Source organism: Schistocerca piceifrons, chromosome X (assembly GCF_021461385.2).
Source record: "Schistocerca piceifrons isolate TAMUIC-IGC-003096 chromosome X, iqSchPice1.1, whole genome shotgun sequence".
Classification (NCBI taxonomy): Eukaryota; Metazoa; Arthropoda; class Insecta; order Orthoptera; family Acrididae; genus Schistocerca; species Schistocerca piceifrons.
The window spans coordinates 412,366,534-412,392,985 of record NC_060149.1 but is presented as its reverse complement, the minus strand read 5'-3'; the positions used below and the strand labels follow the sequence as shown (position 1 = coordinate 412,392,985).

Sequence of the window (26,452 nt, the reverse complement as noted above, 5' to 3'; positions counted from 1 at the left end):
GACTTGCTATGCTGGACCTGTGAATGGCTGAAAGCAAGGGGAAACTAGAGCTATTATTTTTCTTGAGGTGTGCAGCTCTACTGTATGACTTAATGATGATGGCATCTTCTTGGATAAAATATTCCAGAGGTAAAATAGTCGCCCATTAGATTTTCAGGGTGGGGACCATTTGGGAGGATGTTGTCATTTGAAGTTAGAGTAAATGGGAATTAGTGAATTGTTGTGACAGGAAGAACATGACTTATGGTTGGGTGAGTATAGAGGTATCAACACAAAATCAAATAGCAGTAATGCAGGAGTGTGTCTAATAAAGTATAAGAAAATGGTAATGCAGGTAAGCTAATATGAACAGCATAGTGAATGCATTGTGATAGTTAAGGAAGGAATAAAATCAGTACAGAAAAGTGGCACAAGTTCTGTAGATGATGATGAAATTAGAAGAATGTTTGACAAGATAAATGTAATTATTGATAGAGTTAAAAAAAAAATTATTGTTAGGGGAGCCTGTAATTCAATACAAGGAAATTGAAGGAAAGGAAAAAAATAATAGTGGGTAAACAGCAGAAAGGTAGGAACTTATGGAGGTGGTACCTGGATAAACTAACAGTACCAGAGGTTACAGAGAGTTTCAGATGGTATGATTGACAAGAACAGGGGACAGAAATACAGTAGAAGAAGAATGGGTAGCTTCGAGAGAAGCAATAGTGAAGGCAGCAGAGGATGAAGTGGGTGAAAAGACAAGGGCTAATACAATACCTTAGGTAATACAGGAGATATTGGATTTAATTGATGAAAAAAGAAAATATAAAAATGCAGTAAATGAAGCAGGTGAAAAGGAATACAAACATCTCAAAAATGAGATCAAGTGCAAGGAAGTGCAAAATGGCTAAGCAGGGATGCCTAGAGGACAAATGTAAGGATGTAGAAGCATGTATCACTAGGGGTAAGATAGATACTGCCTCAGGAAAATTAAAGAGACCTTTGGAGAAAATATCAAGAGCTCAGGTCAAAAATCCCTCCTAAGCAAGGAAGGGAAAGGCAGAAAGGTGGAAGGAGGATATAGAGAGTCTATACAAGATTGATGTACTTGAGGACAATATTATGGAAATGGAAGAGGATGTAGATTAACTTCAAATGAGAGATATGATACTGTGTGGAGAATTAGAGAGAGCACTAAAAGTCCTAAGTTAAAACAAGGCCCTGGGAGTAGACAACATTCCAGTAGAACTACTGTTAGCCTTGCAAGAGCCAGCCATGACAAAACTCTTCCATCTTGTGAACCAGATGTATGAGACAGGCGAAAACCCTCAGACTTCAAGAAAAATGTAATAATTCCAATCCCAATGAAAGCAGGTATTGACTGATGTGAAAATTATTGAAATGTCAGTTTAATAAGTCACGGTTGCGAAACAGTAACACAAATTCTTTACAGAAAAATGGAAAAACTGGTAGAGGTGACCTCAGGGAGAATCAGTTTGGATTCCGTAGAAATGTTGGAACACATGAGGCAATACTGATCTCATGGCTTATCTTAGAAGACAGGCTAAGGAAAGGAAAACCTACATTTCTAGCATTTGTAGTCTTAGAGAAAGCTTTTGGCAATGTTGACTGGAATACTCTCTTTCAAATTCTGAAGGTGGAAGGGATAAAATACAGAGAGCAAGAGGTGATTTACAATTTTTACAGAAACCAGATGGCAGTCATAAGAGTCAAGGGGCATGAAAGGGATGCAGTGGTTCAGAAGGGAGTGAGACAGGGCTGTAGCTTATCCTCAATGTTATCCAATCTGCATATTGAGCAAGCAGCAAAGGAAACAAAAGAAAAATTTAGAGTAGGCATTAAAATCCATGGAGAAGAAATAAAAACTTTGAGATTTGCTGACGACTTTGTAGTTCTGTCAGAGGCAGCAAAGGACCTGGAAGGGCAGCTGAATGGGATGGACAGTGTCTTGAAACAAGAATATAAGATGAACATCAACAAAAGCAAAATGAGGATAATGGAATGTAGTAGAATTAAATCAGGTGATGCTGTGGGAATTAGATTAGGAAATGAGACACTTAAAGTTGTAGATGAGTTTTGCTATTTGGGGAGCAAAATAACTGACAATATTCAGAGTAGAAAGGATATAAAATGCAGACTATTGCAAGGAAAGTGTTTCTGAAGAAGAGAAATTTGTTAACACTGAGTGTAGATTTAAGTGTCAGAAAGTCTTTTCTGAAAGTATTTATATGGAGTGTAGCCACATATGGAAGTGAAACATGGACAATAAACAGTTTAGACAAGAAGAGGATATAAGCTTTCAAAATGTGGTGCTACAGAAGAATGCTGAAGATTAGATGCATAGGTCATGTAACTAATGAGGAGGTACTGAATAGAATTGGAGAGAACAGGAATTTGTGGCACAACTTGACTAGAAGAAGGGATTGGTTGATAGGACACATTCTAATTCACCAAGGGGTCACCAGTTTAGTACTGGAGAGAAGCATGGAGGGTAAAAATTGTAGAGGGAGACCAAGAGATGAATACGCTAGGCAGATTCAGAATGCTGTAGGTTGCAGTAGTTATTTGGAGATGAAGAATCTTGCACAGGATAGAGTAGCATGGAGAGCTGCATCAAACCAGTCTCTGGACTGAAGACCACAACAACAACAACAACAACAATTGAGTGGCATTGCAAACACTTGATTTAAGAATCACACAAGCAGGGTGCATATATGCAAGAGACCTAGAGGCACTTGAAGGTTTCAGACAGGTTGTAGGATGATAAAACAAAGATTTTGAAATGAAATTTTAAACTGCAAAAGAATTCCATGGGTAGATGTAGGCTCTACGATTTATGTGTTATGAACTGCAGATTAAAACTGAAGACATTTCAGAAAATTAGGAAACTAAGGAGATGAGACCTGTTTAAACAGAATGGACCACAGGTTATTTAGAGTTTCACAGTGAGCATTAGGCAATAATTGATGGAAACAGAGAAAAAGAATACAATTGAAGATGAATGGGTACCTCTGTGAGTTTAAATAGTCGAGGCAGCAGAGGGGCAAATAGGTAAAATGAAAATGCCCATTAGTAATCCATGCATAATGTAGATGATGTAGAATTTAATTCATAAAAGGAGAAAAACAAAATGCACCAAATGAAGTAGGCAAATGAAAATAGATACATATAAAAGTGTGATTGACAGAAAGTGTAAAAGTGGCTTATTGGGTATGACTAGAGTTCATGCTAAGCTATAGAAGCAATAATAACTACGAAAAGATAGAGCCTACCTAGTGAAATACTGAACAGACCTTGGAATATCACTGACCAGGATTTTATCTCAGAAGTCTTGCAGTCTTTTTTTCTGTCCTCCTGGGATTATTTGATTTGATGACAAGTTGTTAAACAGCAAACTCAGCACCACATAAAAAACTTGAGATCTTCTCATATTTATTAACACAAGTAATATTATGATAATCAACTTGTATTCAAGCATTTATACAGGTCATAACTGAGCACTTCATTTACATTATGATTGTTTAACAAAGTGATAACAAATTTGCTCTACATTTAAATCATCAAGTTTTTTCGGGAAAATAACATGGAATTTGATTTGGCTATATAATTACTGCACAGTTTTACTGTTCAGCTCCAGCTTTAACAATCACAGCTACTGTACTGAATCACATTGATAAATACATTGTGATTATTCAACACAAATCGACTAACTTACACATAGTAACTAACTGTATAATGTTAATGAAATAAGTGTGACAAAGATGTTTGCTGAATGTGGTCTAAAATGTAATGAAATAAACTGTTATAAACTAGATGGTCATCTACTGGTAAACAGTTATTATAGGAAACAGCATAAGGATGGAGGTGTGGCAATCTTTGTGAGAGAACATATTACATGTAAGAAACTTGCATTTATTGAGCAGTACAGTGAAGAGGGGATATTAGAAGTAAGTGGTATTGCAATTCATCTAAAAGAGATGGAGTCAATATTGTAAAACACAAAGTAATACAAATATACAGATCATCTTGTACAGATGTAATCCATTTTCTCAACAGCATCAATACCATAATTAGGCAAACTTGTCCCAATGACCTTACTATACTTGGAGCCCTTAACATTGATGCAAACTCTGACAGCATTGCTAACATGAAACTTTATTAACTTCATGCAGTCTTAGAAATATAGTTACTATGGATACCAAAGTCTCAGATTCTACTTCTACCAGGAAAGATTATGCAATAATTAACAAAATTGCTGAAGACACTGCTAAGCTTAGTAACAGACTTCCATTACTCAGACCACTCTGCACAACAGATAGAATATAGAAAAACAGCTCCTAAAATAATACCAAAAACATTTGAAACAAAACGAGTTATGAGCAATAGTAACATGAACTCCCTGAAAATTACACTAGCTGAGGAGAAGTGTGATCAAATCTATGATGTGGAAGGATCAGATAACAAATGGGATGAGTTTTGTAACATCCTATTGAGACACTTTGATTCCTGTTGTCCCATTAAAGACATGCAGACAAGACCAATACACTGTCAGAGTGGAAGAAATAACAAACACAGACTTCCATCCACCCTTGTTAAGCTCAGGTAAAATATTCATGACCTGGATGTCCTGTACAAATTAACAGTACTGTAAATTTAAAAAACAAAAATATAACAAAACTAAGAAAACCTTTAAAGCAGAACTTTCAAACCTTAGAAGACAAGTCCACAGTAATGAAATCTCTTAATCTACAAATGTAAGCAAGATGTTGTGGAAACTGATCAATAAGTATCAAAAAATCTCCACAACTAGGGACAGTAAACCCTTATGCATTATACAGGATGGTAATATTATAAAAGAACCCAAAGCATTATGTAACCTTTTTCCTAAACATTTCATATCTAGAACAGGAAATTCAACACACACTTTAGAAATGTGCCAAGAAATACCAAAGCACACCCCTCAAGCAGTGAGTTTTGAATGTAATTAAGTTAAAGAAAATGATATAAGAAAGATAATCCTCACATTAAAGAGCAAGTTATCAGCTGGATGGATGACACATCGAGTGTTGTAGTTAAAAAAATTCATATTTTTGATCACTACCTTTAGTAAGGATTTTGAAATGGTTATCTTTTCTCAGCTCTCTGCTCTTTTTACAAAGAACAAATGTCTAAAAAAACACAGCTTCGCTTCAGGAAAGATTGGTGCACAACTACTGCAGTTGCTGAATTTCTCTGTAAAGTGTACACTCTCCTAGACCAAGGTATAAAGACATTTGGCATATTCTAAGATCTTTCCAAAGCCTTTGACCCAGTCAACCATTGGTTGCTCGTTGAGAAACTGAAGGCTTGCAACATCAAAGACTCATCTATGCAGTTACTGACCATATACTTGACAAATTGCAAACAATGTACTAAAATTTTATCTAAAATGGATGAGAAGGTAATAGATTTCCAATCTTCTATATATAGAGTAATCCAGGGAGTACTACAGAGATCGATCCTTGGTCCCTTTCTCTTCTTGGTTTATATCAGTGACTTGACACAACCATTCAACTCATATCTAGTAACCTATGCTGATGACATATACCTCTTATTTTATGAAAAAGAGTTGGAGACATTACACTCAGTTACAACTAAGAGTGTGGCAGAAATAACCACTTATTTTCTACATCAGGGTCTAAACACCAATGTCAGTAAATCCCAGCTACTAACATTTAAAACAACTGGTTCTCATGAGGCTGAAATAAACAATATTCGTGGTGTTACATCAGCAGAAACCAATAACATTAAATTTCATGGTGTCTATCTGGACAAAAATCTTTGTTGGGTAAACCATATTACTTCTGTGTGAGAGAAAATCCGCAGTAGCTTGTATCTTATGAGCCAGTTGGCAAAAATAGTGCCAGTCCAAACACAAAAAACTGTTAACTATGTAACAATTTATTCATTTCTTAATTATGGTATTGAACTGTGTGGGTTGTGTGACAGACCTGCCTACACCTGAACAGAATATGAGTGTTATAGAAAAGTGTGTCAGAAAATCCACAGTAGCTTGTATCTTATGAACCAGTTGGCAAAAATAGTGCCAGTCCAAACACAAAAAACTGTTAACTATGTAACAATTTATCCATTTCTTAATTATGGTATTGAACTGTGGGGGTTGTGTGACAGACCTGCACCTGAACATAATATTAGTGTTACAGAAAAGAGCCATTAGGTTAATACATGGACCAAAGTCAGGAGAGTCCTGTCATGAAACCTTTGTACACATAAATGTCTAACAGTATATTCCTGGTATTTGTATTAACTTATTATACATTTTCTGAATAGTAAAAACAAACCAAATAAGTGCAGTGATACACATAATTATGATACTAGAAGTAAGGGAAATACTTCAGACAGAGGACAAAATTAGAAATAGCTGACAATAGTCCATATATTAATGAGCAGATATGGTTCAACAAGCTGCCACAAGCTTTGGAAACTTGTGTACCAAAGCAGTTTCAAAAGAAGTTAAGAGCATTCACTCAGTGAATTCTAAGCTACTTGCCCTCTCTTGTAACACATAATATAATTAGAATAGTAAGACAAATGTATGTACCACTACTGTATGTTAGTGCCATGACATTTGCAAAAGACATCAGTTTGATGGCCTACGCACAAAAAAAGTAAATAAATAAATAAATGTTGACAATTTAGCTGTTTAACATGAACTCAGAACGCACTTGCTCACAGAAATTTCATGTTTATGTGGTTTGTACCTATAGCTGATAATTAATATTTCTTTAAAGAGAAATTTTCTGTATAAAATAATGGTTGTACTGTTATCAGCAAGTAAGAAGGTACACAGTGAGTAATAAAGTTTAGATGGTTGCTGCTTCAATAGAAAATTGAATATTTTAAGTAACTTTTGTAGATGCTCTACATGTAAAATGTAAAACAGAAAATAACATAATGTATTTAAGGAGAGAATTGTAGCAAGTGGGGCTACCGCACCTTGCTACATCTCAATCTTTGGACAGAAGAGAAGCAGCTATAGGAATATCAAGAGCTTAGATGGCAATCCAGTACCAAGAAAAAGTGTGAAGGCTGAAAGCTGGAAAGAATATATAGAAGAATTTGGAGATTCAGAGGAAGCTTGTTAAAGTGTTGACTTGACTAAACTCTTTGAAATTTTGAAGGTAGGAGGGATAAAATACATAAAGTGAAAGGTTATCTGCAACTTGTACAAAAACCAGACTTCAGTTATAAGGGTTGAAGGATATGAAAGGGAAGTAGTAGTTGAGAAGTGAGTGAGACAGGACTGTAGCCTGTCCCCATTGTTATTTACTCTGTACATTGAGCAAGGTCTATAGGAAACCAAGAAGAGATTTGGAAAGGCAATTAAAGTTCAGAGAAAAGATATAAAATCCTGTACAACCAGAAGAACATGTGACCATGTTGTAATTTCTGTTGGAACCAAGTCCACTAACTTGTCTGAGATAATAAGACTGCTACTGTCCACTAACTCGTCTGAGATAATAAGACTGCTACTAAGTCCATGAATATAAATTGTAATATTAGAAAGGTGGTATATTCTTCAGGTGGAGGGATATGCGGAAAGGGTTTGTACAAGAAGCACAATCATCATGGTAATTTTATAGAACATTTCTTGAATTCTTTTCTGTACAGCTGAACAAAATAGACTAGCAATCTTAAATTATCCAAGTTTTACAGGATGTATTTCTAAAGTTGCAGATTCAAGTGTTAACAAATTCTCTTTTAGTTAAAGTACATAATGTTTATTTTTCTTTATTCTGTGCCATTTATTAGAGATGAAAATAATAACTTTTGCTTCAGGAATGTTTAATAATGTCAAAAGAATATATGTAATTTTAGACGTGAGGGAGACCACTCACCAAACAGCATGGAATCATCGACAGGCACACATAAAAGAGAAAGAAGAAAATGTGCTAGCTTTCAAAATCATTCCTTTTTCAAGATAGAGTGCACACACACACACACACACACACACACACACACACACACACACACACACACACACACACACACCTGTGCCCCTACCTAGACGTCCAATGCCATGATTGTAGTTTGGCAGGTTGGGGGGATGGGATAGGCATTATGTCAGATGGGATAGATAGAGGGAAAGAGAGGCAGGAGAAAGGCAAAGTGATTGAGGGTGGATAGCTGGTGGTTGAGAGGGGCTAGCCAGATTTCTGGCTAGGTATGCAGGAGGGAGGGCTGGCATCTGTATGGGCTAGGCACATGATGCACAGGTGTTGAAGCCAGAGGGGAGCTGTGCATGATGCAGGTGATGTGCACATGTGAATTGGAATGTGATGATAGGGCAGAGTGGGGGGGAACTGTTGTGTGGAAGGTGTAGAGACAGTGGGTTTGTACTCTAGCTCAAGAAAGGATTGATTCTGGAAGCTAACTTCACTATTTGATGAGTGGTCACCTTTACTCCTAACATAACCGCAGTCTACCAGTACTTTCCAAAATAATAAATATGACTGATATGCCAGTTGATGTGCTGTAATACATTCTGTAATCAGATGATATAAATAGGACTGAAGTGTGTGCTCATATACACTTGGATATGCAAGAGTGCAGGACCCAGTTTAAACTAGGAAAAGTACCTGATCGTGAAACATATTAGGTTTGACACTGATTTTTATATATATTTTTGTGGCGGCGTTCGTAGCGACAAACACCGCCACACTTTTAGTAGCGGGCCGACTGGTCCGCTGGAACAGTGAACAGAAAGATGAAAACCCAAACACTCGGATTGAATGAAAGTCGGTACTTATCTTTATTACGAAGATACAGAAGCACAGTGGTGAACATTGTCTCTACAGAAATCTGTCTAGTTCGAGTCGGAGCGGCTAGGTCAGCGTCGGCTGACGACAAACAACAACTCTGCTGCGATGAACACACAACTGACTACCAAGTACACAATTCAGAGGCGAGTATACAACTGAGCGGCGAATGCAGAACTGTCCTAGCGCTCGCGACTCCAGCGCTTAAGAACCCAGAAGCCAGCGGTGGCGCGCGCAGACTTGCGGCGATTTGCTGTCTCGCTGGCGCTGCTTATGCGGACGGCGTCCGGACTTTGATGCTGCCAACCTTTTGGCAGCGGGCTCGGGTGGCATTACTGGCTAGGACATATATATATATATATATATATATATATATATATATATATATATATATATATATATATATATATATATAGACACACACAGGGTGTTACAAAAAGGTACAGCTAAACTTTCAGGAAACATTCCTCACACACAAATAAAGAAAAGATGTTATGTGGACATGTATCCGGAAACGCTTAATTTCCATGTTAGAGCTCATTTTAGTTTCGTCAGTATGGCTTCATTCCAACGTGATCAAATTGTAAATTTTCGCAATCAACATGCGTGCGCTGACGAGAATCCACGCGTAATTGTGCAACCACGTCATCAACACAGTTTTTCTGTGAACGTTTGGGCAGGCATTGTTGGTGATGTCTTGATTGGGCTCCATGTTCTTCCACCTACGCATGGAACACGTTATCATGATTTCATACGGGATACTCTACCTGTGCTGCTAGAACATGTGCCTTTACAAGTACGACACAACATGTGGTTCATGCAAGATGGAGCTCCTGCACATTTCAGTCGAAGTTTTCGTACGCTTCTCAACAACAGATTCGGTGACCAATGGATTGGTAGAGGTGGACGAATTCCATGGCCTCCACGCTCTCCTGACCTCAACCCTCTTGACTTTCATTTATGGGGGCATTTGAAAGCTCTTGTCTATGCAACCCCGGTACCAAATGTAGAGACTCTTCGTGCTCGTATTGTGGATGGCTGTGATACAATACGCCATTCTCCAGGGCTGCATCAGCGCATCAGGGATTCCATGCGACGGACGGTGGATGCATGTATCCTCGCTAACGGAGGAAATTTTGAATATTTCCTGTAACAAAGTGGTTGAAGTCACACTGGTACGTTCTGTTGATGTGTGTTTCCATTCCATGATTAATGTGATTTGAAGAGAGCTCTAAAATGGAAATTAAGCGTTTCCGGTTACATGTCCACATAACATATTTTCTTTCTTTGTGTGTGAGGAATGTTTCCTGAAAGTTTGGCCGTACCTTTTTGTAACACCCTGTATATATATATATATATATATTAATAAATAGTACTGAAAGAAGAATCATTTTTTAAATCTTTTGGCAGAGCAAAAACTAATATGTTAACTTACTCAAATTGCCAGTGAACTGTTGAGTATTAGTTTTGTGTTAACTTCTCGTTCTAATAGTCCATGTCTTTGCATGGGTGACATTTAAATGCCATTTAAAATTAAATGTTTTCACTGTATTTCAAATTATAAATTATATTAAGAGCCTTCAAAGTCAACTCTATACTGGGCCCCACTCTGAAACTTGCTTATAGACTGACTGATAAACCAGAACATTATGACCGATGACCTACTATTGACATATAGCCGTCGAGATGATAGCAACGTCACCTGGTGAGCAATGACTGCTAGTCAGACATGCAGACAGTGTGCTGTTTGTATGCAGAGTGGGGAAGGTGTGCAGTCTATCAGAGTTTGCCTGAGGGCAGATTGCAATGGCTCAGAGGCTAACATGATTTCTCAGGGGTTCTAGAAGTGCTGTGATGGGTGTCTTCAAACCAGAGTGAAACCACATCCAGATGTTGTGGGGTTGGGCAGCCACACCTCATTACAGATGTCAGACATCATAGGCTGAGCATACTGGTCAAACATGGAAGACTTTAATGGTGGGTAGAGGACAAGTGTGTCTGAACATTCCTAACAATGGGGCTCGGCAGCCATTGACCCATGCATGTGCCAATGTTAATACTTTTACAGTGGCAACTATGACTGAAATTGACATATGACCATCAGCACTGGACATTGGTACAGTATCAGAGCATTGTATGGTCTTATGAATGCCAATACCTTCTTCATCTACTGCAGAATGGAGACAAGCAGGTGGCAGCTCCACTATTCTCTGGGGAACATACATGTGGGCATCCATGGGACCAGTGGAGCTTGTGGAGGGCCCGATGACAGTCAAGAAGTATTGTACACTATTTTCAGACCACATACATCCCTTCATGGTGAACATATTTCCTTACAGTAGCAGCATTTTTCAACATGATAATGTTCGACGTTACAAGACCAGGAGTGAGATAGAGTGGTTCGAGGAATATAATGGCAGGCTGCAATTGATATGCTGGCCACCCACTTGCTAGACCAAAACCTAATCGAACACATCTGGGATGTGAGCTAATTGCCCCTCTCAACAGAATTTAACGGTGTTAGGTGACTTGTGTGCGCAGATGTGGTGCCAACTCCCTCCAGTGAACTAACAAGGTCTCATTGCCTCCTTGGCACAATGCATTGCTGCTGTTATCCATGCCATAGGTGGACACACCAGCTATTAGGTAGGTGGTAATAATGTTCTCGCTGATCAGTGTATATATTCTAAAGTGATTATGGGTTGTCTTGCATTTGCTTAGAAGTTTCTTTCCATGTACTGCATAACCTCATCTACTAATTTCATTTTAGAGTCAGGACTCATTTCTAAATAGTCAAGGGAGCCATCATGCGCAATCTTGCCAAGCTGCTCTTGGGCAGGGCTCATACACTGGTGAGTGAAAACATTATGATCATGTGGTTTATGATATGTTGGTCCAATTTAGGGATCTAGTACAGCAGCAGTTCAGCATGGCAAGGGGTTTCACAAGCTCTTTTTGGGTATCTGGAAGTATGTGGGATCAGTTGTCTATGCACACACTGTGCAGTTTCCATAAATTATGGGATGGTGGTTTGTGGATACAGAGCTAGTGCATTCTAGACTTGCAACATGGACAGTTATTCTGTTAGAGGATGTCGTCACTGTTGGGGAAGACATCAAGCATGACTCGGTTTGGGTGGTTCACAATAGCATTCACATAGTCCAGAGCTGTAATGGTGCTTTCAGTTACTACCACAGATCCCATAGAAGCCCGTATCAGTATCCCCATAGCATAATATGGCCCCCACCAGTTTTGAGCAACCATCCACCTGGGCTACAGTGTAGCTGGATTTGATCACAGACTTGGAGTAATAAGAAACATGATTCATCTGACTGGGCAACACATTTCCATTTATTCATGATACAATCTTGATGATCTCATGTCCAATGCAATTGTAACTGACAGTGTCATTGTGTCAATATGGAAACATATAGGGGTCATACACTGCTGAGCCACATTCAAAAATGTACTCTGAATGGCATATTCTGAAACACTTGTGCCTGCACAAGCATTGTACTTTGTCATCAGATCTATCAGAGTTTACTGCCTTTCCTTATTTACATGGCAGGCAAGCCTCTACCCTCCCCATTTTGTGTTTTCATTGTGCTTCAACCACTCTCCACAGATGCTAGTGACAGTAGCACACAAACAGCTGAATAACTGAGTCATTTCAAAGATGCTCATTGCCAGGTGCTGAGGCATAACAATCTGCTGTTTCTCAAAGTCTCATGTCAGTGGATTTCCCCATTAACAGCCTGTATCATCACTAGCGTGATGACCCATTCATGTCTACTCCATTCCTGTATTTTTATTACCTGTCAACATAATGTTTTGGTTCATCTGCGTATTTACAACACTCAGGAATGCATATTTATATTAATTATTTTTGGCAACATAGGAGTTTACCACTGGTGACCCCAATGTAATTGATACCTTTTCTCCAATTGACAGGCATATAGAATGAAATGTCAAATATGGCATTATACTGCTTCCAAATAAATAGGAAATGAATGTTAACATCACATAAAATATCCTGCAAGCACTATTTAAAATAAGATCTGATTAATACAATAACATTAGAAGTAATTTTAAATATCAGTGAACATCTGATATTGATGCAAAGACCTAAACAAATCATCCAGAAGATCCACTGAATTGGCATCCAGTACTTTTCCCAAAGAGGCACATCCTAGGGAAGTTCCTACTAACAGACATGGTCAACACATTTCCCTTCCTTTGTTCATTATTAAGACATATAAAATTAAGAATTTTTTTATTGTTTGTTTCTTACAGTTATTGTTGTTTTTGTTTTCAATGCAACTTTTATATTGTGGTTTCATAGATTGTCAAGTTTTTATTAATTTTTTTTTCTGTGTTCGCTGAATGTTATTATGTGTACCTATGGAGATGCCAAATCCCATCAAATTTTAATAAACAAGTAAAAGAAACCATTGTGAAATAATCATGTAGTGCTGATGAAGATTTGATAAAGCTGAAATGAAGTTACTGAACTTCAGATTACACCTTATTTAATACCAAATGATGTAAGGTTCCAACTTCATGACAGAGATGGGTAGAATTTCCCAGTAAGCATGTCAACAGGCATCCATGTGTTCATCTGAATGATAGTTGGCCCTTCCTGGTCCCTACACATTTGGCCTGTACCAGTGAAACTGGGGCCATATGCAAAATATTTGGGAAATATATAATTTGACTAATAAGTGGAACATGCTGTGAACAAATGAACCATCAAGAGTCAGTTTTGCTCAGTTCACAGAGTCCATTGTCACACATTGCTAAACCATCAAAAGTATAATATTTTATGTTTAACAAGTTTTCAAGTTTGTTGCCATATACTCAGTATTATGTCTTTAGGTGTTTAGCAGTCTTTGTTGAGAAACACTGTGCACTATACAAATCTAGCTGAAAAAGGAGGGCACAACCTACAAATTATAAACTTTTTGCCCAAAAGAGACCCTATATATGCATTAAGTAATAAAAATTATTGCTCAATTTATCGAAGAACAATATAAAAATGGAAGCTATTTAAATCTATATGTGACATTCCAGGAACTCTTGTTTGAATCCTTTTGTAGTTTAGAACTAACTGTGTGTTTCAGGAAAATTGGTATTTTAAGGCTTTGTTGCATGCATTACATTCAACTTACAATTACAAGTCATGCATCAAATAAAAGAGCAGTTCAAACAGTTTTGTTTGTATACTTGTGTACATACACATGCATTGTTTCCTGTGCATCCCATTAGAAAGTGCTAGTAACAATAATGGCTACTAGTGGCCAGATAGCTTGTTGTGTTTTATAGTTTGAAAGGACTCAGTCTGTTTTGGAGTGCTACATGCATTCTGTATTAAGTTCCATAGTAATCCTCCATGTCATAATAATACCCATAGATGGTAACATCAGTTTGAAAACACTGGCTCTCTCTGCAAAGGGAGTAGTACATGACAACAAAGGGTGACTGAAGAACATGTTGAATGAGTCAGAGAGGCTTTCATGCATAGCCACAGAAAATCAGTTCTGTAGGGTAGTCATGAATTAGCAGTTCCAGTATGTCTATGTGGAGACAAAAGAGACACCTAGAACTATGTCCTTATCATCTGCAGTTGTTACCCACTCTAAAGCTTACTCCAACTTTGTAAACAATATTTTGCTAAACAAATACAAGGTATTCTGGATTGTGTCATCTTCAGTGGTGAATGAGGACACTCATGAATTTGATTTCAGAATTTCAGAATTCTGAAATGTAGTATAGAGGGTGCAGCAGAAAGCTGACAAAGGCTCAGAAGACAAATACAAGATGAGATGTGAATGACTAACAGGAATGCATGATGTACTCACACTTGCAGACAAAACAGTCTCATATCAATAATTTCAACAGAAGGGACCTTTGTTTACCCAGAGCTGTACTTCAAGACAATTCAGCAGCCCTTATTTGTCTGTTGAGAGAATTAGGGTGGCCTACAATCACATGTGATTAATTTCCTGCAATTACAGGTGTGAAAATTCCTCTTCTTTTAGGTGAACCTCTCCATCCAGGTGGGCAGTTCAGGAAGAGATTAAAATAATTTAAATTTCAAATACTGTAAGAATAGGGAAATTGGATAGTGCATTTAGTATCATGCACTAAAATATTAAGGCTTAGGAAACAATGTTAATAATCATAGTATTTACTTAAATGAATGAGGAAGTGGGAATTCAGTTTATGCACTTTGTCTGAGCATCGTGCAAAAACAGAAATAGAAATGTTAGATGGTGAAGATTATTAGTTAGCAGTTACCTTTTACAAAAGTAAAATGAGTAGTTTACAACTAGCATTCCACAGGTTCAAAACTGGTACTACTCCTGTGTCTGCTCTGTATGCATAATCTCCCATTTGACACTGATGAGCATAAACATCACTCTTTGCTGATAATACAATCATCATAATCAAGCTTAACATAGCTGCAACAGTAAGAGCAATACAAGAAATATGCAAAAGTTTACTCATAGGTTCTTGGTAACAAATCTATCAGTTCAAACACAGTTCATTCAATTCTGTAGAGGTGAAGAACACAGGTGAAGAACACCAGTAATGGTACAGCATGGGTAATAAGAAAGACATAAAATTGATTGTTCAAAATTTCTGGGTGTGCATATTTGTCAGAAACTGAATCGAAAATCACTTGTTACACATAAGCACAAATGCTCAAGGTCACCCACATTTTCTCTTTAAGAATTTACTGAGTTTGGTGATGAAAGCATTAGAAAATTAACTTACTCTCTATACTCCCATTCATTTATGTCATATGGAGTAACTTTCTGACACAATTCCACATATAGGCACTAGGTATTCATTGCACAGAAATATACTGAAAAGATAATATCTGATATCTTTCCTCAGACTTAATATAGGCAACTGTTTAAAAAAAATTATGCATATTATAACAGCCTCATAATACAGTTACTTGATTTTGTTGTGAATAATCTGGCAAAATTTCAAAATTAACAATAGCATTTATAAATATAAAATTCACAATTTGGCCTAAATCTTGCACACAAAAGAGGAAGGTATGCACTCATAAAATTATTTGACCACCACTCTTACAAATGAAAGGTACTGACACACTATGAAAGTTTCAAAAACACATTGAAATAATTTCTACTTGATAACTACTCATACTTGATATATCAGTTTCTGTCATGGAATAGGATTAAAAAATTCAGTTATATAAATGGCCAGCATGTAGTCATGTATTCACTTTGAAAATGTATATTATTTGTAAACCTAATCTAAGTTATTGCTTGTTGGCTTTTGTCTAGGGATCTTTGACTCAAGTTTGTTCAAAATATGGTTGGAATGCATTATGTGCATAGTTCTAGTCCACCAACTTTGCCAATTGGCCCTAACACTGCTGATCGATGGTGAATTTGTATAGGCTTAAATAGGATTGTAAAAGTATAACCCTTTATTTCTTGAAAATACTTGTGAAGTACATCCTAATGGCTCAGAATTTGTTACATTTAAATATGTACTAAAGTCATGCAAAAATTGGTGACCTCTTAGGTGTACGCTTCCCCTATTAGTGAAATTTAAATGTTAATGAGAAATTTTTTAGACTACAGTTAAGCTAATATTTAGTTTGTTCTTGATATGAACTGTTGTTAGATGCAGGCTTTATCAATGACTTGCATTATAAGTATTTCCTTGCATCATGGCTGCTTTAGTATGGGTCAGTGACAGTTACAGATAAAACAAGTTAGTTTGTTTATCATAGCTGGACCATTTACAGCAAGAATTAGGATGGTAAATCCTGACTATGATAAAAATTTGATTGACAGAAGGGATCTACATTGAAGTCACCCAGGGGAAATCTACCTGCCCAATATATCAGCTTCATAAGGGAAGACTTAACTTTAAAAGTTGGAAAAGGTAGTACACTAAAGATTGACAGAAACATAAGTCAGCAATGCTGATTATTTATTCCTCACTTTTATCTAATCCGTTTACTCAAGAACCTTGATTGTGGCACATGAGCTTTCTTTGTGATAAAAAAAAAAATGGAAAATTATAAAAGAGCTGATGACTTTGGCTGTACAGATTGTGTGAATGAAATTTTGTTATGATGTTCAACATATACTATAAAATCAGTGCAACTTTCAAATGCTTCTATGGCTATCTATATATATTTTTCTGAATGTGTTTGTTCTACAGTTATGCATGTTTCTACATTATACTTCCCAGGCAGAGTACTGGTCACCTTGTTATATACTTCCGATTAACTTAATGGATACTTCAAATGAGTGCTAAAGAAATATAATGCACTACATCAGTCTGCAATATTTGTATGTTTATTATCCACCAAGGAAGTGTTATAGACTCCCTGCTGTTCCTAATCAATATAAATGATTTAGGAAAGAATCTGAGCAGCTCTCTTAGATTGTCTACATATGTTGCTTTCATTAGCCATCTTGTTAAGTCATCAGAAGATATAAACAAATTACAGAATGATTTAGACAAGATATCTGTAAGGTGTGACAAGAAACAACTATGAGAAGTGTGATGTTCTCCACATGAGTACCACATTTAAAAATCTTTTGAATTTTGGTTACATGATAAATCATACAAATTTAAAGGCTTTCAGTTTAAGTTAATACACAGACATTATAATTACTAACAACTGAAACTGGAATCATCACATACAAAATGTTGTGGAAAGGTGAACCAAAGACTACATTTTATTGTCAGAACACTAAGAACATGCAACAGCTCTTCTAAAAATACTACTTTTTAACTATGTTAGTCCATTTTCTACTGGAGTACTTCTGCGCGATATGGAGTTCTCACCATATATTATTGATGGAGGACGTTGAAAAACCTCAAAGAATAGTAGCTCCTTCTGTATTATCATGAAATAGGGATGTCACAGATATTAAATGCAAGTTTATGTGCCAATAATTAAAACAAAGGTGTTTTTCATTGAAGTGAGATCTTCTCCCATAATTTCAATCAGCTATGTACTCTTTCAAATGCAAAAATAAATTTTTTACTTCCATTTACATAGAGAGAAATGTCCTTCATGATAAAATAAGGAAAATCAGAGCTTGCATGGAGGGATTTAGATCTTCACTTTCCTGTGTGTTGTTCAAGAGTGGAAAGTTGAGAAATACTGTGAAAGTGGTTCTACGAATCCTCTGCCAAGCACTTAAGTGTGAATTGCAGAGTAGTCATGGAGATGTAGATAATTAAAATACATAGTTGAAAACAAATGTATTAAAAGATGATCAGTACTCTGTCCAAAAAGTGTCATGTACATACTTGTGATAATATTTTGTTCTGAAACACAGTCTTCTATTTTCATTGTGATGAAAAATGAATTTAGCTTTATAACCAAGTATAACATGAATTCTTGCAGGAACTTCCAAATACAGAGGAACCAAATATTTTGTATTATATGCTCCAATGTTTGCACATTTTGTGTTTGCACGGCGATGCTTTAACCAAAGCAGCAAAGGACCAGCCAGGTTTCCTCATATGGTGCCAAGAAAATCTTACAATAAAAAAGTAAGTTTAGTAATAAATTTATCAGTGGCCAAGTCAATGCAGCTGATATGGTGGCTATGTCAAATTATACATATACAGATATCAGCTGCTCCAGATATGCTGATACATCTCCATGTATAACTGTGGTATGGTTCTCTCTATTGACAAAGCTACACTCATCTCCATAAATTAAGGAATATTTTACAGCTATGTAAAACATGGTCTGTGGTGACACTGTGTGAACTTAGCTTGGTTGGTAATATATAAACATGTGACATAGTTGACATACCTGTACAAGTTTACTTGTTGTGCCTGCAACTGTTCATTTTCAGCTTAGAAAAGTTGCTCTGTGTGCTCAGCAACCCACTGGTTGCAGTTCCTTCATGTAAATGCTCAGTGTGGCTCAAAAATCTGTGAATGGATCCAGGAACAGTGTACTGTTCACATATGGGTTACAGTTTAGTACAATGACTAATTCTAACTGTCTATTCTGCTGTCATGCTACATTAGTAGGGCCCTAATGCCAGTCCAGCACAAATCTTCCAACTTGCCCCATTGTTATAAGTCAACGCCCACTGGCAGCTAATCTTTAATTCCTTTGCATCTTGGTCAATGGAGAAGTTTTAACTCTAACATAAAATCATTTCTCCTTGACAATTCCCTGTATTGCTTGCATGAATTTCTGTTTAAAACCTGTCAGGCCTTAAAAAATAAAAAAATAAAAAAAAACAATTTTTAAGTGTAGTGTCTTGTATAGGACTAAAAAAATAAAATGATCACTTGTATTAACACTAAAGATTTTTACATATTTCATAAACTGACTCATTCCATATCATTGCAGTAAAGGTGTCCTCCAAAAGTCTCTGGATCATTAACGAACTAACTGTGAGGTCAATGGAGAATGGTGCTTAATGGAGATTGATGGTCAGTGGAGAGAGTGATGCTTGATGGAGAATGATGTTCAGTGGAGAATGATGATCAATGGAGAGAATGATTTCAATAGAGAATGACAGTCAATCAAGAAGTTTTAAATCTAACATAAAATCATTTATCCTGGAAAACTCCTTCTACTTCATGAACAAATTCCTTTTTGAAAACTAGTATCCCGTAAAAAATTTAAAAAATTATAAAAAAATAAGTTTTAAGTGTTGTGGGTTGAGTATAACTAAAAAATAATACATTCATTTCCATTAACAATTACCATTTATGCATATTTTATAAACTGACTCATTCCACACCATTGCAGTAAAAGACTCCTGCAAGTGATTTATGGAACATTAGCTGACTGACTGTAATTGTCAATGGGGAATGATACCGAATGGAGTATGATTGTTAAGAGAAAAAAATGAGGGTCTGCAGAGACTGGAGGTCAGTGGAGAATGGTGGTCAGTGGAGACTGATGGCCATTGGAGTATGATGGTCAGTGGAGAATGCTGGTCAGCAAAATTGTAAGAAATTGCCACAAAACAATAATAGATTGTCTCAAAACTGTATCAACCTGCCCCTTTCCCCACAAACTGTAACAAATTGTTCCTAAAACTGTATCAGTTTGCTCTAAATTGTGTTGACTTGCCCTAAACTGTATGAGCTTGCCCAAATATATGTTAGCTTTCCCCCAGACTGCAACATCTTGCCCCCAAATTGCAACAAATTGCCCTGAAACCATAACGATTTTCCTAAAATTGCAACAAATTACCCCAGAACTGTAACAAATTGCTTCAAGAGTGTAACAAATTGTTCAGCCATATTGTAATAGATTACTGTCAATACTGTCCCATCATTAAAATTAAAATATTTTCCCTACCTCTCTGCCTTTTGATTAAATTTCATTTCACATAGATGTGTGCACAACATATTTCTTTGATTTGTACACCTCAGTAAACTTCATATCTTTCCACCTCTGCCTCATCATTAAATGTGATGTGACTAAATTTTAAAAAAAATACCTGAACTCTTTGCACCATGTTCAGAAAAAAATATAAGTACTTTTGCTTTATTGTTACCACACACACACACACACACACACACACACACACACACACACACACACACACACACACAGATACACACACACTCACACTCACACACACACATACATGCATGCATTTTATGGGCATCAGTGCAGGGCCACTTGCTGTGACATGGACAGAGAGAGAGAGAGAGAGAGAGAGAGAGAGAGAGTGAGAGAGAGAGAGAGAGAGAGAGAGAGAGAGCATGAGCGGGTGGGGGGGTTTATGTGTGTGAACTCACTACCACTGAATGAATCAAAAACTGCAGACCGAATGTGATGGAAAGCAAAAAGTAAAACAAAAAGATATGCTACATATAAAACTTATTGTGAAAAGTTTTTAATGCAGTGTAGTTATATTCAATATTTTCCACTATCTGAGCAATTATGAGGGATCACCAAATTTCCATGGAAAATCATAAGTCAGAAAGTTGGTATTGATCTTTACATTTTCATGTATTTATATTATTCACATTTTTTACAGATATTTATACTTTTTACAGATATTTACATTATTTACCTGTTTGAGAGGCATTTACAATTAAATCAATCATCATCATCTTTCTTCAGATGGCAGTGACCTCATGCTAATGTGCTCACTTGACCATAAAGTATGCAACATTTACCATTATTAGTCAAAAGAGCCAATTTGCTGTGCTTTATGGTTGAAACACTTCGCAGCTTTCCTCATATTATATACTCCAATGTTGATTTTTCAGTATCATGTAACAAACATTCCTGATAATCATCAATGCCAAGTTTCTTACTTGATAATGATTTTGCCCCTTTTGCTCTACACATTACAAGTAGCACCTCAGTTTTGAGAGCATACATTGTTGCTCTCTATCCTATGAATTCTGTAGTGTTAGTGACACATGGGATGTTATGAATGCTATTACCAGGGCAAGTCAAAATGTCAAACCAACTATGCAAATTACTTTTAATAAAATCATAAATATTTGAGGTGGTTACATGATCTATGAAACGATCAGTGTCTGTGTGACACATTTTAACAATTTTTGGCTTAAATTTCTTCAACATATAGCCATAATGAAAATCTGCAAGCAGTGTCTAGCTTTGTCACTAGTTCCTCATCACTTATTTTAACAATTTTTGAATAGTTGTGCTCAAAAAACTGTTATTCATTAAACTGATTTTTTTTCTTTTCAAAATTATTCTTTGCATTATTGCATTTCTCAGCATTAATGCCAATATACATTTTCATGCAGGCTGATTGAAGGAATGACAATATCCAGTGAATTTTACATGGACTGAGAGTATTGCTTGGACATAGCTTTAAATCTCTGTAATAAATCACATAATTTGAGATTCTTTGGAATGCCCAGCTTGTTAATGCTAGGCATTGTTACAGTATTCTCCAGATTGAATGATAGATCAGAATGGAGTCCATGTCAATTTTCTGGGTACTCAAGATCCCCTTTCAAAATGTGCTCTACGAGGTGGAATCCAAAATATTCATGACTGGTGCAGCCATCTGCAAAGTAGGAGTAGTACAGCTTTGCACTGTTAGGTGGCGAGAGCTTCATATCTGATGAGTCAGTGTGCGAAGTGGCATTCAGCTGGGAGAACATGCTGTGTGTCCACAGTGATTTCTGTAATACTCTGTGTTTGGTGTGTGGTGATTTTATGATGGATCCATGAACAGAAGTGTGCACGTACCTTCGTGATACTGCATCGGATAATCCAACCTTATTGTCACGGGTTATCACCAGCGATGAGAGCTGGATTTATGGTTATGACCCAGAGAGAGAGCAACAATCGACTCAGTGGAAGAGCCTGGGCCCTCCAAGACCCAAAAAAGTTAGACAGGTGAAGAGCAAAGTTACAAAGTGAAGAGCATGATCATCATTTTCTTTGATACCAAGCGAATTGTGCACAACGAATTCATCCTACCCAACCAAACAGTGAATTCTGCGTACTGCTGTATGCTTTCTGACAGCTCCGTGAAAATATGCAGTGACGATGGCCCGAACTTTGGCATCAAGGGAACTGGCTGCTGCATCATGACAACATGCCCTGTCACACAGCCTTGTACACCAGGAACTTTTTGGTAAAAAAACAACATGCTGGTTGCATCCACCCACTGTACTCGCCAGATTTGGCACCTTGTGACTTCGCGCTAGTCTCAAAACTGAAACTCAAGTTCAAAGGCTGTCAGTTCGACATTCTATAGAGGATTCAAGAAGCATTGCTGGCAGTGATAAACTCCCTCAAAGAATAGTACTTCCAGAAAATGTGGTTGGGCGGAGAGCACATAGAATCTGCCACTACAGCACATCCTGTCGAGATGGATGAAATCACGAGGGAGGAGGTAGGCACTGCATTTATTCCATATACAGGTGCACTCTCAGGGAAAATCGCCCACATTTTGAAGAAACACCAGGTCAGAACTGTGTTTTGTCCTCCAAATAAAACTCGTGCACTTGTGGGGAGCGCCAAAGATGACCTCGGTTTGAGGAAAGCCGGTGTGTAACAGATTCCGTGTCAATGTGGCAAGTCTTATATTGGTCAGACGATGTGTACCGTCGAGGATCGATGCCGTGAACACCAGAGGCACAATCAACTGATGTATCCAAGCAAGTCGGCAGTCGGTGAATATTGTTTGACAGAAAATCACGCTATGGAGTATGAATGCACGAGGATTCTGGTACAGATGTCGAGATACTGGGACAGCGTTGTTAGAGAGGCCATTGAAATTCGCACCAATGATGACCTCATAAACCGTGACTGTGGCTATAATCTTAGCAACGCTTGGGAACCAGCGATTGGGTTAATCAAGAGTAATTTGAGCAAACGTATAGTTGTGATGACCACGGTGGACAGAGCCATCACTCCGACTTCATCTCAGACGCCGTTGCAATCTGTTGCACCATGCGACCGTGCCGAGGGGCGCGGACAGCAGAGGGAGCACGCTGTGGGCAGAGGGTATTTAAATCAGCCGCCGCTGCAACCAAACCCAGTTCCCTCTGAGCAGCCATAGCGTACGGATCTCCATGCCAGCACGTTCACAGGAGCTCAGTCCATCAGTTCACCTGATGATGGCGACATGTATGATTGCCAAAATATTGTGCCCGTTGGACACAGTAGACCGGCAGTACACCCGTGGATATTTTGAACACACAGATTAATTGGTTATTGAATAGTGATTGAACAGATCATGTTGTTAATAATGAAAATTATTTTTCTGAGTGCATAAATTTAAATGAGCCTGTGAATGAAAAAATGAAGATGGCAAACTTTTGCAAGCTATAGAAACAGGAAATATAATTAGTTATTTTCTAGTTTATGATTACATGATTCCAACTGAAATTAAAAATGCATTTCATGTAAAGGACATGAGCAAGAATTTGATTAGTTATGTTAAAATAACAGAAAACACAGAATCTATCAGCTATATCTCTATGCTAAATACAATAATTTAATTGTAATTGTTTTGAAAGAAGATAGGCTGTATAAAAAGACTAATAGACTTTATAACAAAGAGATTAATTTAAATAGTGTGACTAGTGAGGATAATATGTCACTAAAGGAGAAGTGGCATTATACACTGGAATATGTATATTTTAACAGTTTGATTATGTTGTGTAAACATCAGTTAGCAGATGAATGCCAACAAAATTAGAATCAGATGTTATGAATGTAAATGTCATATTGAAAATGAAATGCACAATTTACCTTTTGAAAACAACAGAAGCAAAGTGAAAGAAACGGTGGTGGTTAATCATACAGATTTAAATTGGTCTCACTCATCTCACAGTTTGCTTGAAGAAAATTATTTTCCTACTTTTAATTGATGATTATAGTAAAGCAGCTAGAGTTTTCACTATAAAATTTAAAACACAAGTTTGTGATTGATTTGTGGAATATGTCAGTGAAACTGAAACATTAATCAGTAAAATTATGAAGATATTGAAATGTGACAGTAGTAAAGAATATTTAAATTCAGAAGTTTATCAGTTTATAAGATGGCAAAGAATGACTTCAAATATGTTTCCTCCCTATGTACTTGAATTAAATGGTGGAGCTGTAAGATACAACATATCAGTTATTGATATGTCATGATGCTTGTTAGCTGAAGTGAGAGTAGACAGAAGAGTTTGGCCTCAAGCAGTTTTCACAGCTATGTAACTTAAAAACAGAACTTTAGCAATTACTGTTGAAAGTATAACTTCTTATGAGATTTTGTTTCTGAGGAAACCTGATTTTAAACATTTAAAGTTGTATGGAAATAGGATATTTGTATGTTTACCAGAACATTTGAGAAAGTCAGACTGGGATTGTAAAGTAGACTTGGGAATGTTGATAAGCTAGAGTGAAGTTGGATACAGAATACTGATTAACAATAGAGTTATCATTGCCAGACATGTTGATTTTGCAGAAGGGAATATCAGGTTTATTGATCTAAAGGACCCTGATTAAGGGCGCAAACATGGAGTGATTCTGAGTGCAAAAGCATAGACAGTGAATCTGTCAATGAGGAAGTGGGAGAAACATGTACTGAAGGGAGTTCAAGCAATGATAAACAAGTATGTGAGTTGAGAAGGTCAACAAGTGGGTCCAAAGATATAAAGATTTTCTCATGAATAACTTCACTTCCGTAAAATTGTTTAGTGCTCAGAGACTAGAAATTATGAGGAGGTGATGACTAATAATGAGTCAGAACCTTGGAAATAAGCAATGGATGAAAAAACTGAAAATTTTAATAAAAATAAAATCCTTATATTTGTAACTCAACTAGTAAATGTAAGTGTTCTTAATGTAAAGTGTGTTTTTACAAAGAAATCAGATACTGAAATCTGTAAATTGAGATTAGAGAACAGAAAAAAAATGTGAATGATATTTATTCATTAGTTGCTGTGATGCACATTTAAACTTTTGTTGTTATATTGCTGTCAAAAGGGCTTAATTGTAAAACAAATGGTTGTACATACTGAATTTCTAAAAGGAAAAGTTTTCTCAGAAATTCATGTAAAGCAACCCCCAGAATACGAAGATCAAACAGGCAGAGTTTTAAGTTTTTTAGGCTATTATTTGCTCTGAGAGAAAGTCCTCAAGCATGGTATGATTATTTTAGATGCTAATCTTTCTTGAAAGTAAAGGGAAACTTAAGAAATTAAACTCTGTTGTCCAACTGATTTAAAATGAAATAGTTAGATGAAATAAAGAATTCTCTTAAGGTTAAATATTGACTATAATTATGTAAAGAATGTAATGACTCTTAGCCAGGAAAGCTAGATTGAGTCTCAAGCTAAGTAACATAATATTGAGCACTACAATTTTTACAATACACTAATGGAAGTTAACTTAAAATCAGCACCAACACAAGATGCAAGTCATTATATTAAGTACAGGAACTTGGAAGATTCTCTCCTCTACATCAGCTCAGGAACACAGTCAGATATAACCTAGAGGGTAAACTATTTGAGTAAGTTTCAAAATTGTTACAATTACACCCACTTTAAGTACACTTTGCAAGTACTGAAATATTTGTACCAAATAAGAGGTTTGAAGTTAACACATGGAAGGACTGAAAATATTGATCTCTTAGAGTGTTTTGTAGATGTGGATTTGACAGGTGATTGTTTAGATTATAAGTCTACATCAAGCTATTTAATTAGATTATTTGGAAATCTAAGAAATGAGGAAGTGTTACAAAATCTTCTATTTTTGCTGAGTAGGTAATATTGTCAGAAGATGTCACTGAGATTAAGTTAATTCTGGATATTTTAAATATTTCCGATGTGAAGTCTGATGAACTTGTTCATGTATATGAAGACAACTCAGGGGCAGTCAGTATTGCTAGATAGGGTAAATTTACTAAAATTTCAAAGTATATGGAAGTACACTACCATTTTGTGAATGAATATTATAGGAATGGAATTATAGATATTTGTAAAATAAATTCAGAAAACAATGTAGCAGACATTTTTACTAGATCTCTGAGCAAGAATAAATTTGTAAAATTTCGAGAACTGTAGACTGTAATTTGATTGTGATATAAATAGAAGGAGGCATGTTGGAATATGGTACATTTCCATCAGTGGTATTGACAGTGTTGAGAGGA

General features: G+C 36.6%; 1 protein-coding gene across 1 annotated transcript in view; it reads left to right on the top strand.

Annotated features, from left to right (window-relative positions):
* LOC124723145 (protein unc-79 homolog) overlaps positions 1–26,452 on the top strand; it is an 868,025-nt gene that overhangs the window by 317,599 nt on the left and 523,974 nt on the right. The window contains exon 19 of the mRNA XM_047248336.1: positions 18,232–18,380. Coding sequence (XP_047104292.1) covers positions 18,232–18,380 — 149 coding nt within the window. The remainder of the gene's footprint in view (positions 1–18,231; positions 18,381–26,452) is intronic.